Genomic DNA, 14,550 nt, shown 5'->3' with positions numbered 1-14,550 from the left:
TACTTATTTCTTTCCACACTAGCCTATAAACCTGTAAGAGCAAGGATTCTGTGCCTCATTTATCTTTATATTCCCAAATGTATGCACAGGTTTGAAACCCAGAAGGTTTTAAATAAAAGTTTATAGAAGAAAGATCAGTGTTGAGGCTGTTGAGGCAATTCAAGTGAGAATGATGAGAGCTTAAACTAAAAGAATGTCAGTAGAGATGGAGAGAAGTGGTTTTAAAATGGATGTATATGGTTGGTGAAAGACGGCTTCCAAGTGTCTAGCTTGGGAAGTGTAGCGGCCATTCATCTAGATGAGAAATAGAAAAATAATAGAGTTATGGGGGGGAAAACCAACATGATAATACTTAAATTTTGGTAGTTTCCAGTGGTAATTATGACCACATTAAAGAATTGCAAAGTAGAGATACCCTTAAATGTCCAATAAGAATGTATTTTAAAATTAAGTTGTAGAAAAAAAAATTATGTATACACACATATACATAATCAATCACATACAGAATGAAAGTATTATGAAACAAGTATTCAGTATCTACCCAAATTGTTTCCTTCATCTCTCCCTGATTAGATGGCTTGGAAGTCAGGGTAGTAATTTCTGCTGTAGATTGTCCCATGTGGATCAAAAATCCTTGTCAACACCTATAATCCTAAACTTTGAGGGAACTTTTAAAAACCTAGAAGAATCTAAGCTTATAGGAGATAAATTTATTTTTCCATCTTCAGCATCTAACTTCCTCTAATAAAGAAGGATTTAAATACATATCTTTAAATGGATGAGAATTCAGAGCAGTTCCAATGGGTGTGTAGGTGATAAGGACTGAGTCTTTCAACCAATTCTGTGATTCTTTGAGGCAAGCAATGGAGAGACCCTATATTGCTGTTACAGATTATTGATGCTCTAGCCCATTGCTAGACTTGAGAAATAGACCAGGAGTAACACCCTGGCCTCTTTGTGTTGTTGAGAAGATGCTTTGATCCTTTGCACAGCACTAACTCATGTCTATCTGGTGTATATCACACTGGTTACCTGCTCTGTTATACTACCCTTTGTGTAGTATAAATACTCCCTGGCTAGTCCCTTTAAGTATTCCTTTCTATCATCATGGCGTCAGAAAGAGGAGGCTGGCTCAAGTCTCCACCAGTTGTCTTTCTTCTTTTCATTGATCCTGATACTCCATATAAAACTACTTTGTAATGATAGCTCTTATGTTCAGCTTTCCTCTTAAGCCCTAGGAATTATTAGAGAACTGCTTCTGCTGTCCCTCCCCCTACCACCTTTTAAATGTAAACATTTTGATTCATGTCATTTAAATGATTTCTTTGGCTTTTATGTTAACTTTCTAATAGAAAATAAGTACTAACTTTCATTTATTTAGCACATAGTAAATGCTAAATTATTTATTATTTTTAATCTTCTCAACAACGCAACTAGATAAGTAAAGTTTATCCTTATTTTACAAATGAAGAAAATGAGAATCAAAGATCCATCAGAAGTTACTTGCCTCAAATATATCACAAGTATATTGCTGAGCCAGCATTGGAACTCAAGTCTATCCTCTTCTAAAGCCCTACTACTTCTTCTGTTTCATATTACATCATACCCCTGGGAAGATATATGATTTTATAGTTATTAGAAAAGGAGGAAAAACATGTGATTTTATAAACAGTTTTACAGGTGACTTAAGAAGTATTCCTTGTGAGGTGAGGAATTACTGGGATATTCTTTTTCATCCTAGGTCAGATGTTATCAGCATTCTTTTTTGTTGTTGTTGTTTTGTTTGGCCGTGCCACACATCTTGCAGGATCTTAGTTCCCCTACCAGGAATCAAACCCAGGCCCCAGCAGTGAAAGTACAGAGTCCTAACCACTGGAGCACCAGGGAATTCCCTCAACATTCTTAAGTAAAGATTTGCACTGTTGTGATGATTATCTTTGTACCCCACTCTAACTTGGAATATTCTTTTTCGTCCTAGATCAGATGTTATTAACATTCTTAAGTAAGATTTGCACTGTTGTGATGACTAGGCCACAGGGTGCCCAGACATTTGGTCAAACATTGTTCTGGGTGTGTCTGTGAGGCTGTTTCTGGATGAGATTAACATTTGAGTAGATAGACTGAGTAAATTATTGCCCACTCTAATGTGGGTGGATCTTATCCAATCAATTGAAGACCTGAAGAGAACAAAAAAGCTGAGTAAGAAGAAACTTCACCTACCTGAGTGCTGGAGCTGGAACATTATTATTTCCTGCCTTTGGACTTGAACTGAAAAATCATCTCTTCCTAGGTCTCCAGCCTGCCAGCTTTCAGACTAGAACTTATACCATCAGCTGTCCTGGTTCTCAGGCCTTTGGATTCAGACTGAAACTACATCGTTGGTTGTTCTGAGTCTCCGACTTGCCAGCCACATATCTTGGGACCTCCATAATTTTGTGAGCCAATTATTTATATGTATATACATATATAATATATTTATATATGCACACATATACATACATACACACACACCACACACACATCACACATATACCAGTAGTTATATATATAACAAATAGGCTTATAGCCAAATATATAACCTATTGGTTCATTGGTTCTGTTTCTCTAAAGAACTCTAATACAACTGTTTTCTGCCTTACTTTTCTTCACAACTGCTCCCAAGCCTCTCATTACCTTTTTTCCCTCCACGACACCCACTCTCATTCTTAATATGTCTATTTACTTACAGCTACTCAGAACACTGCTCACAAAATTACTGCAGGTAACTTATTTTTCCAATACTACTGTGAATTACATCCTATTAATGGCCCCTGCGCGTGCATGCACATACACTCTTATACAGGCACATTATTCTTCATATAGTACATCAGCTAGTCGGTAACTTTCTGTGATAATGAAAATATTCTATGTTTGTGGTGTACAATATAATAGCCATTAGCCACATGTATTAGGGTTCTCCAGAGAAACAGAGCCAATTGGAAGGAGAGATAGATAGATAGAAAGATAGATAGATAGATAGATAGGGAGATTGATTTACTGTGTGGAGTTGGCTTATGTTATTAAGGAAGCTAAGCAGTCCTAAGATCCGCAGTCGGAAAACTGGTCCAGGAAAGCCAATAATAAAGTTGCAATCCAAGTTTTAGTCCAAAGGCAGAAGTCTGATATTCCTTCTCAAAGACAGTGGCAGAGAGAAAGAATTCTATCTTACTGGGCCTTTTGTTCTATTCAGGCCTTCAGTGGATTCAGTGAGTCCCACTCACATTAAGGAAAACAATCTGCTTTCCTCAGTCTACTGATTCAAATGTTAAACTCATCCAAAAACACCCTCACAGACACACCCAGAAATAATGTTTAGCCAAGTGTCTGGGTACCCTGTGGCCCAGCAAGTTGACACATAAAAGTAACCATCATATTACATATGGCCACTGACTGCTTAAAATATGGCTAGACCAACCAAGGAACTAAATTTTTATTGAATTTTAAGTAATTTAAATGTAAATAGGTATACATGGCTCACAGTTACTGTTTTGGACAACACAGTAGTAGATTGTCTCAGTCCTAGAATGAAGCTTTGACTGATGCTATAGGACCATTCAGACTACTTCTCCAGTTCTGGCTTCCACCTGGGCTTGAAACACCTCCTCTGGGAGAACACAGCCACCATGTAAGAAGTGCAACTACCCCGAGACTGCCATGCTATGAGGAAGTATTAAGCTAGTCACATGGAGAGAGTATATCAAGAGAGGGAGAGAAAGCCCTGTCTGTTCTAGCCGTCCATCCCATTTGAAGGAAATGTGAATGAAGAAACTGTATTGGACCTCTAACCCAATCAGGCCTTCAGGTGACTTCAGCCAGAGCTGCCACCTGACTCTAACCATATGAAAACCCACAAGCAAGAAGTTCCATCTAAACCTGCAGAACCATGAGAGATAAATTGTCGTCTTAAGCCACTCAGCTTTGGGGTGATTTGCAAGGCAATAAATAACCAGAACAGAAGTATGCTAAGGAATCAAGGTTTCCTATTTTTCTGGCTCCCCTAGATCCCAATCTTCTTTTCTTTCTGTTTCCTACTTTCTTGCTTTTTGTGGTATAAACTTTTATGCTTAGAACTAAATTAGCAGTTTGGGAAAGCCACAGTTATCTGGCCTTCAAGTATCTTGGATTTCTGACCTCATATTTAAAAAGCTTTCCTGCTTTCAGATAGGCAAAGTTGGACCAATGTTTGCCTTTTACTTCCTTACTAAAGGCCATAACCAGTTAATACAATCTAATACCCTGATCTTTTTCAATCGTCTTTTTTTTTTTTTTTTTTTTTCGGTTCGTGGGCCTCTCACTGTTGTGGCCTCTCCCGTTGTGGAGCACAGGCTCTGGACAAGCAGGCTCAGTGGCCATGTCTCACGGGCCCAGCCGCTACGTGGCATGTGGGATCTTCCCGGACCGGGGCACAAACCCGCGTCTCCTGCATCGGCAGGCGGACTCTCAACCACTGCGCCACCAGGGAAGCCCCAATGAATTGTCTTTTAAAAGTCTAATCCCAGAAGACATATACCTATGCTTCAATATCAACATTTTAACATCTGCTTCGCTGCCAGAAGAAAATGGGTGGGAGGGAGAAGGATGTGTTGGGTAAATATTCAAATGATATCTGCTATATAAGCAATACCTCTTACATATAACAAGACTAGTCATGTACTCAGATCCTGTATAAGTTATTTATACAACTTATAATTTGTGCTATTTAACACAGTTATATAACCTTGAACTTTATCCCTTAATAATGTACTTTTTATTCCAGTGAGCTCAATATTTATAAAAATTTAAAAGGAATTTATTGCTAAATGTCAGGAAAACAAGTGTTTAGGACACGATTTACTATTATGATTGTTCTTAGTGAACAATTGTTCACTAATGTTCTTAGTGAACAGTTGTTCTTGTGATTGACACTAAGAGGGCAAATTTTGGATCTGAAAATTTCATTAGGACTCTGTTACATCAGTGATTTGTTTTTTTTTCATTCCAGTTCTAAGAACAGATGGAAGTGGCTATGGATAATTCATATAATTTCAATCAACAAGGCTCATGTAATGGAATTCCATCTGAGAAGAAAAACAACTTCCTCGTGTCAGAAGATCATGGACAGAAAATCTTAAGTATACTACAGAATTTTCGAGAACAAAATGTCTTTTATGATTTCAAAATAATCGTGAAAGATGAAATAATCCCATGTCATCGTTGTGTGTTAGCAGCATGCAGTGACTTTTTCAGGTACTTTACCTTGTCTATTTATCCCTCAGATTTTATGATACCACTAATTAAGTTATTTTTTATGGCTGTACTCAATTTTCCCCCCACAGAACATGGAACACTAATCTTTAATACTTAAAAAAAGATAATTAGAACCTAGATTAACTAATGATTTTTGAATATGAAAATATAAGAGTACCTTTTTTAAAGCTCAAGTCTTCCCAGGCTAGGATTGGGAAGTTCTATGGAGCATTAGTCCCTTGAATTGTTCTGGAAAAAATTTGTTTTGATCTGGGGTTAGTTTTGCTTGGGGGATCCCTGCACTGTATAATTTGGGAAAAGAGGAAAGGACAGATTGAGCAAAAATGGAAGCCAAGTTCAAAGAAAATGAGGAGTCTGAGAAGAAAATACATTTCAGTCATGTATTATATCCCATGGATTGTCCAGGAGAGAGGGACTCTAATGCAGAGAATTTCTCTTCTCTTTAGCCAAGATAGTCCTACAGTAGGAAAAAGTACTTCCAGAACCATTTCTGGAGAGCACCCAACTTGTTCTGATTCTAATTCTGAGTATAATTTGGTTCCGCATGTAGATCGTCCTACAAGGAATATCCTAGTCATGACACTGTAAGAATCCACTGTGATGACAGTGGGTTTCTGATTCTTAACAGTGGTTAAGGGTCATGACCTTAGTACTGTGGTAACTGTATCAAGGTAATACCTGTGAGGCCTATTCATCAGACAGACAAACCTCTCTTGCTGACATCCTGACCTTCAGCCCTCCTAGTCATACTGCAATAAACTCAAATCCTCATTGCAGTATTTTTCATTATGTTCAGTTTTAGAAACAATTTTTATTCTAAGTAAGCAAGGTTTAAATCTCTAACAAAACAGCTGTTTCTGTAGGGTTTCCTGCTTTGAATTTGGGAGCAGTGGCTCAGTGCTGCATCACAGTTTACTGGGGACAAGGGGGGCTACAACTTTTACTAGCCTTTTGCCTAACTAGACTATATGTCTTCATGTATTCTTTTCATTTCTTCTCTCATGTATCCTAAGTTATTCTTCTTCAGACTCTACTGGGGCCCTAACTGTTCTTATGCGCTCCCACTCTCAGGTTCCGCTAGTTTCTTCCCACCTCTCTTCTAATCCACTTTTTCTTCCAAGTAACTTTCTTGCTCCCTTATCTTTCATATCACCTCTTCACTAGAGGAAGCTGTACAGTATAATGGTTAAGTACTTGGCCTCTTAACGCACATGCCCTAAATCTAAATCCCAGCTCCACCACTTACTAGGCTTGTGACCTTAGGTAAGTTACACAACCTCTTCAGGCTTCAGTTTCCTTATTTGTAAAAAATTAAGATAATAAAAATAGGACCTAACTCATAATGAGTGTTGAATGAAATAATGTATATTAATGATTAGGTCAGTGCCCACTACATTCAATTAATGTTAGCTGCAATTATTATTATTGCCAAACCTAGCCAAAAAATGGAAATAATTTGGTATGAACACACAGTCTTACTTGTTCATAAAGTTTTCATGTTAACAAAGTAAGAAGTTCGTATAAGCATTTGAACTGGCAGTCCTCTACTCTTTATGTTGAAGTTATTTATTAATTAATTGTATTTGCACATAATATTTGTCCATAGTACTTTTTTCAGCCTACTCCTAGCTTTTTAGGGATCTACTTTCAATTTAAAAAAAATTACTGTTAAAACAACATGTTTTTCAAAATTCGCATCTGTTTTGAAGTAAAACAAATGACAGTTTTATAATGACCTAGATCCTTTATTATATATAGCATTTTACTAAATGAGTATATAGTTCACATAAAAATATGTACAAATGTAGATAGAAAGTCTACATTATTTACACTCTTGTATGATAAGGCCACTAATTCATAATTTTGTGTTACGATCAAACTCACTGGAGTATTGGGATATAAACTCACAGGAATATTGGGGTATATAAAATTAAAATAGAAAATTACATAGTGCATGGTAAATGCCCTTTATAATATTTTTGGAAAATGAAAATTATGATTGAATGTAAAGTCACTGGAGACAAGATTCAAAAAGAATCACACATATTGTATAACCACTTTATGATAACATGGTAAATTTGAGATAGAAGTTAACTGGATACTTTAAAGATGAGTAGGATGAAGTATAGAAATATATTACATGTGTCTTCTCAAAGAAAATGTGGAAGTTGGTGGTAAATTAGAAATACATACGATTTTAGAAAACTTTTTTTTCTTAAAATGATATTAATAATAGTTTGCATCAATTAACTTAGTTATTTCTCTCACAGCTCAGTGAAATAGGTACTACTAGTATCCCCATTTTCAGATGAAGAATTTGAAGCACAATCAAGTTGTTAACCTCCCCAAGGTCACACATTTAATAAGTGGTATAGGCTAGATACCCACCCAGGCAGTCCTGTTCTAGAGGCCATGCTCTTATTATTACCCTAAACTGACTATAGATATCTTAATAATCTAATTATCACCACAGGGTAATGTTTCTAAGTTGATATACATTATTGAAATATCCTGCATAGTGTGTAACATGTATAAATTTTTGTAACTATATTTATTCGTTATTGTGTTAAGAAGTATTGAACACCCCTTGTAGAAAGGGGCGTTAGCATCCTTTTCCTAAGGAGTATTCTGTATTTGGAAGGCTCCTCATATTTTTCAGTTGGACACTTGTGCTGTAGTAGCTTTAGTTACTCTCTATAGTAGACTTCAATAATGAAGTTTGGTTTTCCCCCAGAGTACTTGGGCACCTGGGCACTACTCACAAAGGTGTCCTGGACAATACTGGAACAAATACAAACTAGTATTAAACCAGGACCAAAATCAGATGATCTTTAGTCTTAATGAATGTTCAACTGGCAGTCTTTAGTTCTTTGTTGTAGCTCTTTCCTCTTTATCTTTATTTGCAGTTCTACTGAAAACCATCATAATGGGTTTGTTTAAAGTGTAAAAATGAATAACTCTGGATATGAAATTAATATAAGGATGGACAACAATATTGTTCTTACCAAAGCCAAATGTAAAATATATCTTAGTCTCCTGCCTAAATATTTCCAAATAATTTATATTTTTGCTTAAACTGAACCAAAAAATTTCCTATTTCCTTAGAGTCTATCAGCTTTACCAGATGGGGATAAATTAGAATTTATTGTGAAGGAATTTCAAGCTGGTCTAATTATTCGAATCTGGAGACCCATCTCCATCTTTCAGTGGCTATTTCTACAAAAAACTTATTTTTAGCCTTTTTAGTTTGGTGCGGTACACTGTTGTTTAGTTTTATAAAATCATATTCCCTTTTTCCTAAAGTGCTGTATGAAATGTGTTTTTAGACATGTATTCAAGTTTATCTTATTTGGTGGATTTCCCCACACAGACAGAGTCATTGGAAACATCTGATATCTCAGTGTATTCCATCTTTTACATATTTCACTGCTGCCAAATTGAAAATTATTTTGAAAAAGACTTTTAAATCCTAAACCCAGAAGCTTTTATATATTTTAAGTAATTTTAGTTATCACCTGCAGAGTTGATACTAAATTAACCCATAAGTAAATAAATTCAGCCATTAGAGAGATTTTACCCTAATTTTATGAATAATATATAAGAACATCAAATCAGGTGCAAAATGTGAATCTTTTTGTAGCCTTTGGATCCATTGCTGTGGGTCAGCTATAATGTATATATTTTGCAATATGGGAGTTATGTAATACATATATTTTACAGATAAATAATATGGTCTCTATTATAGATATTAAATTAATTTATTAGGATGCTTTAAAAATGTATTTTGTAAATGTATTTTACATCAACCTAAGAGTAAAGGAAACCTCTTTAAGGTAATATTGAAAATTATCGTGGAATAAAATATTCCTGTTTATTTGTTCTCCTGTGTTCTTCATTTTTGCAGGGCTATGTTTGAAGTAAACATGAAAGAAAGAGATGGTGGAAGTGTTACCATTACTAATTTGTCCTCCAAAGCAGTAAAAGCATTTCTTGATTATGCCTATACTGGAAAAACAAAGATAACAGATGATAATGTGGAAATGTTCTTCCAGTTGTCATCATTTCTTCAAGTTTCCTTCCTGTCCAAAGCTTGCAGTGACTTTTTAATAAAAAGTATTAATCTTGTGAATTGTTTACAGTTATTATCTATATCAGATAGCTATGGCTCTGCCCGTTTGTTTGATCATGCTTTATACTTTGTACAACATCACTTTTCTTTATTATTTAAATCCAGTGATTTCTTAGAGATGAATTTTGGAGTACTGCAAAAATGTCTGGAATCAGATGAATTAAATGTTCCTGAAGAAGAAACTGTACTGCAAGTTGTCCTTAGTTGGACTAAACATAACTTAGAATCAAGGCAAAAGCATCTGCCTTATTTGATTAAAAAAGTAAGATTATATCAGTTATCTGAGGAGACACTTCAAGATTGTTTACTCAATGAAGAGTGTTTACTCAAAAGCACAAACTGTTTTGACATAATCATAGATGCAATTAAGTGTGTGCAAGGTTCTGGTGGACTTTTCCCTGATGCTCGACCATCCACAACTGAAAAATACATATTTGTTCACAAAACTGAGGAAAATGGAGAAGATCAATATACATTTTGCTATAATATTAAAAGTGATTCATGGAAGATACTGCCACAATCACACCTGATTGATTTGCCAGGATCTAGTCTGTCTAGTTATGGGGAGAAAATATTCTTGACAGGCGGTTGCAAAGGGCCGTGTTGTAGAACAGTTCGGCTTCATATTGCAGAGTCATATCATGATGCCACTGATCAAACCTGGTGCTACTGTCCGGTCAAAAATGATTTTTTCCTGGCATCAACTATGAAAACACCAAGAACCATGCATACATCAGTTATGGCTCTCAACAGATTATTTGTCATAGGTGGAAAGACTAGAGGATCCCAGGACATTAGAAGTCTCTTAGATGTTGAATCTTACAACCCTCTTTCCAAAGAATGGATATCTGTTAGCCCATTACCCAGGGGCATATACTATCCTGAAGCAAGTGCATGCCAAAATGTAATTTATGTTCTTGGATCAGAGGTAGAGATTACAGATGCTTTTAACCCCTCACTTGATTGCTTTTTTAAATACAATGCTACAACTGATCAGTGGTCTGAACTAGTAGCAGAGTTTGGGCAGTTTTTCCATGCAACACTAATTAAAGCTGTCCCAGTAAACTGTACACTGTATATATGTGACCTTTCCACTTATAAGGTTTATAGTTTTTGTCCAGATACTTGTGTTTGGAAGGGTGAAGGGTCTTTTGAATGTGCAGGCTTCAACGCAGGTGCAGTTGGAATTGAAGATAAAATTTATATATTAGGTGGTGATTATGCACCAGATGAAATCACAGATGAAGTGCAGGTCTACCACAGCAGCAGGTCTGAGTGGGAAGAAGTTTCACCAATGCCAAGAGCCTTAACTGAATTTTACTGCCAGGTGATTCAGTTTAATAAATACAGGGACCCATGGTTTTCTAATCATTTCTAAAAGTAGTGTGTGATTAGACATTCTAAAACTATTGCAGTTTTAGAAACTTGCAGTAAATTTATTAACCTTAATTATTGGTAAAACGGTCTTTACAGCTTAATAACATAAAATACACCTTCTATGAGAGAATTACTATGAATGTATACCATATATGAATTAGCAGTTCCCAGAAACTTAAAATACAATATAAATTTTACCAAAAATTATATTGTATTTAATTTAATCTTGGAGAGTCTAGAATATTACTATTTTCATATGTAAATAAAACTCAGGCTTTGATGTTTTGATTTTTAAAGTACTTTATCCATGAAACACTAGTTAAAAACAAATCAAACTTCACTGAATTTTAGTTAAGATGGGAGAAATCTCTTTAGGTAAAAATGATTTATTTACACTCTGTATCATATGAAGTGAAAAATAAATTAGAGGCGAGAATCCTATCTTGTTACTACAGGTATAAGAGTTGTCGAATTCCTATTTTTTCTGATCACTGGTTAGCTGCTTTTAATCCCTTTCTTTTCTTTCACCATTTTTTAGTCAGAACATTTTCTGAAATGCAGTATATTTCCCCAGCCTTCTAAACTGTACACTAAACATGGTTTAACTCTTTTCATGATTCGACTCTTCGTTAAGAGCATAATGTACTGTGCTGTAATGCCATAGTGCCATTGGCAGTTACGGAAATGTCAAAATTTGCTGATTCTATTAGTTTTCAGTGTTAGTTGGTTTCAGTTTTTAGCAGTATTATACCTTATTTTCTGGCTCAAGCTCAGTAAATTAACTTTTTTGATTTAATTAATCAGTTATAAGTTATACCTGACCTGAGTTTATCTTGACATGTAACCCATTTAGTGAAGTTCTTGGTTTCTGGGATCGTAGTCCTAAAATACTTTTTCTGTATCATTGCCAGTTTCCAATGTAAGTGAGGATGTAGAAAATCTGACCTCTAGATAAGTGGACCACTATTGTTGGCATTTCTTAAATTTTTACATGTCCATATTTGAGTTACATTAAGAAATTTCAGCGTTTAAATTAGCACCATATCAGTTTTCTGTGATGTTATATACCAGCTGTAAAGTGCTGGGTATGTTTACTACTTCAGTAAATTATTCACAGTGAATTATTTTCTAAATTTAAAAATATGACTAGGCTTTTGGTATTGATAGTAGTATTTGAAACTTGCGTCTTGTTAGATGTTTAATCATCTTTAACCCAAACAATGAAAGAGTGTTAATCATCCTTGTTTTCAGCTAAGATGATTCTGCCTTGTAAAAGGATATGTTTCTTTATCAGTTTTACAGATATAGGTATTTTAGGTTTTAAGATACCTGACATATCTCAGGTAATGTGCAGGTTATATTTCTGTGGAATGAAATGTAGTTTCCCACACACTGTAGTAAATGTTAATCTGTTGTAAATGTACATATTCTTTAGAAGTGGAAATATACTTAAATGAAGGTCCTTTTATTTTACCATATAAATTTTTGCAATCATAAGTTTCAAATATATTTTTAAAAATAGAACAGAATATTAGACTGAATTAGCGTGCCATTCCAAAATCGGGGATTGTCTGTAATCAGATGACAGTTGCATAAAAAGTATTCTGTAGAATTGGTGGCTTCCTACCTTAGTTGGCTCTGCCCTTTCCTCTGTGTGTGTATTGTGTGTGTAAGAAAAAAAGAAAATTCAATGGAGGCTTTCTTTTACGTGTTACGTGGCATTCTGGAAACAAGTTATTTGAGAAAGACCATAACACAGTGGGGACTAAATTGTTAACGTAAGCATATATAAACAAGTATTTCCAGAAAGGGAGAACTAAAGCAAAATAGAATCCCTTCCTGATCTTGTTTCATTAATTTTATCTTGATTTCTACCATTCTTCTCATTGGCCATTGATTTCTGATGTTACTAGAAATATCCTTGTTATCAAGGCCTAGGTGGCTCCCTCTGCATTTGATTTAATACACTTTCTAATGCACAAGGCTTTCTGCTTTAGTTTCTACAATTGCTGCAGGTTACTTCTTAATCATTTTCACTTATTGACATCCCTTTACATCTGTACCTGAGTGCTCTTCATCAGTTATAACTGCAAGAAAAGTAGTCTGTCTAGTCATAAAACCCCAAACTCTTCCTTTACTTACTGTTCTTTTTCCTTGACACCATAGCAATCTGTGCTGGGCTTGGCTCTGTTAATAATTGATCTTGTTCTCTCTAATTTTGCATCATCTGGTAAAGGTAACAGTTTCATTTGATCTATCAAATGGTTGTTGAAAAATGGTTCTGGGTGTTCAAAATCCTCAAGGAACCGAATCACATACACACATGGTCGGTGACTGAATTGGTATTATTGATATCTTTCCGATCTTGCCAATCACTGTGGCTTCACTAAGAACCATATATTATTCTGGCCTTGCTCTCCATTCTGTATTTCTGACATGCAAATCTCAGTGATCTCTCAAGTCTATTCTCAGTACCCAGAAGGAGCCATCTTTCCTGTCTGTAAGGTTAGGAAATATCCCTTTATGACTTCTTCCTTTAGTCTTTTTTTTTTTCTTTAAAGTCTGCTTTCCTTTCATTATCATCCTTCAGCCAGTGCTGCAGTGTAAGATACAAAATAATTATACTCATTATCCAGATTGCTTTCATTCTTGTGGAAAAATTCTAATTAACATTTCTAAATCCTTTATCATTTGTTCGAATCCACTACATTTGGCTTATGCACGCAAAAAATTTCCAATATTGTAATGTCTTCTAAAATTGAAAGTAGGTATGTGTCACTATTAAATATAAAAAAGATTAAATTCAACATTTATACGAGATCAAAGTTAATGAACATTTTTAGAGCGATCTTCAAGCTTGATTTACAATGTGGAGCACCTTTTGTTCATCTACTGCCTGTGAGACTAAGCAGTATGGAGAATATTTGCCTAATCAAAATTTACTGCATTCCCATAACACTCAACTCTGGTTTGGGGAGGGAAAGAGGTCTTTATCACAGCCGTATTCATTATATGTTACCCTTGAAAGCTAGAATATTATTTGAGAGCAACCACATCCTGAAACATGATTCTATTTTTCCCAGATATCAAGAAGAGCAATTGAATACATGTACAGGGTACCTAGCTCAAGGCATATGATTTGAAAATCAGAGTCAAGTATAGAGGGAGACATCTGTTTACCTTTTGAGATTTGGAAGCAATAAATGTAATGATTAAACATATTGTTGAATACATGGTGGTACTTTTAGATCATCATTCTCAGTTTAATTGGATCCAATGTTTGGAAACTCGTATGTCTAGAATTAAATGTGTAAGACTCAAAAATGTCTTCCAATGGGCAGCTCTTGAGAGCAACTTAAAAACAAAGGCTGAAATTTATAAGGAGATTTCTGTTCAACATAAGAAACAATTTTACTCCACTTTATAAAGCCATATTTAGAATAAGACTAGTTATCAAAGACTGTAGCATATGGCAGATAGATGATTAGCCCAAATAAATTCCTACACAGGAGTACACAACCAAAGATTTCTACATTCTATTTACACATTTTTATCTTAATAGTTTTCTGACGCTTGACTAATTTCTTCCTCCTTCAGTTTATTTAGCGTTTAGGCATTCTGAGTAACTTGATTTCAATGATTCTGCATACTCAATATTTCAATAAGACATGAATCTTAAAATTACATCATTTTAGCATTCTTGTTGAAGGAAACTTGTTCTTTTTTTTTTTTTAATCACTCAGGAAGAAGTCTGTAAA

The 14,550-nt window shown here is 35.0% G+C and overlaps 1 protein-coding gene across 2 annotated transcripts in view; it reads left to right on the top strand.

Moving 5' to 3' along the window:
* Positions 1-10,915, top strand: part of KBTBD3 (kelch repeat and BTB domain containing 3) — a 48,238-nt gene extending 37,323 nt beyond the window's left edge. Inside the window, exons 2-4 of one of the 2 annotated variants that reach the window (XM_082626489.1) lie at positions 2,291-2,435; positions 5,021-5,265; positions 9,191-10,915. In XM_082626489.1, coding sequence (XP_082482615.1) covers positions 5,033-5,265; positions 9,191-10,793 — 1,836 coding nt within the window. In that variant the 5' untranslated portion in view covers positions 2,291-2,435; positions 5,021-5,032 and the 3' untranslated portion in view covers positions 10,794-10,915. The remainder of the gene's footprint in view (positions 1-2,290; positions 2,436-5,020; positions 5,266-9,190) is intronic. The other variant, XM_082626488.1, reaches the window with a different exon arrangement.
* The last annotated feature ends 3,635 nt before the right edge of the window (positions 10,916-14,550 follow it).

The sequence above is a fragment of the Mesoplodon mirus genome (assembly GCF_964341445.2).
Source record: "Mesoplodon mirus genome assembly, chromosome: 7".
Taxonomy (NCBI): Eukaryota; Metazoa; Chordata; class Mammalia; order Artiodactyla; family Ziphiidae; genus Mesoplodon; species Mesoplodon mirus.
Note: the sequence above shows the minus strand (reverse complement) of the source record. Positions and strands in the feature narration are given on the sequence as shown.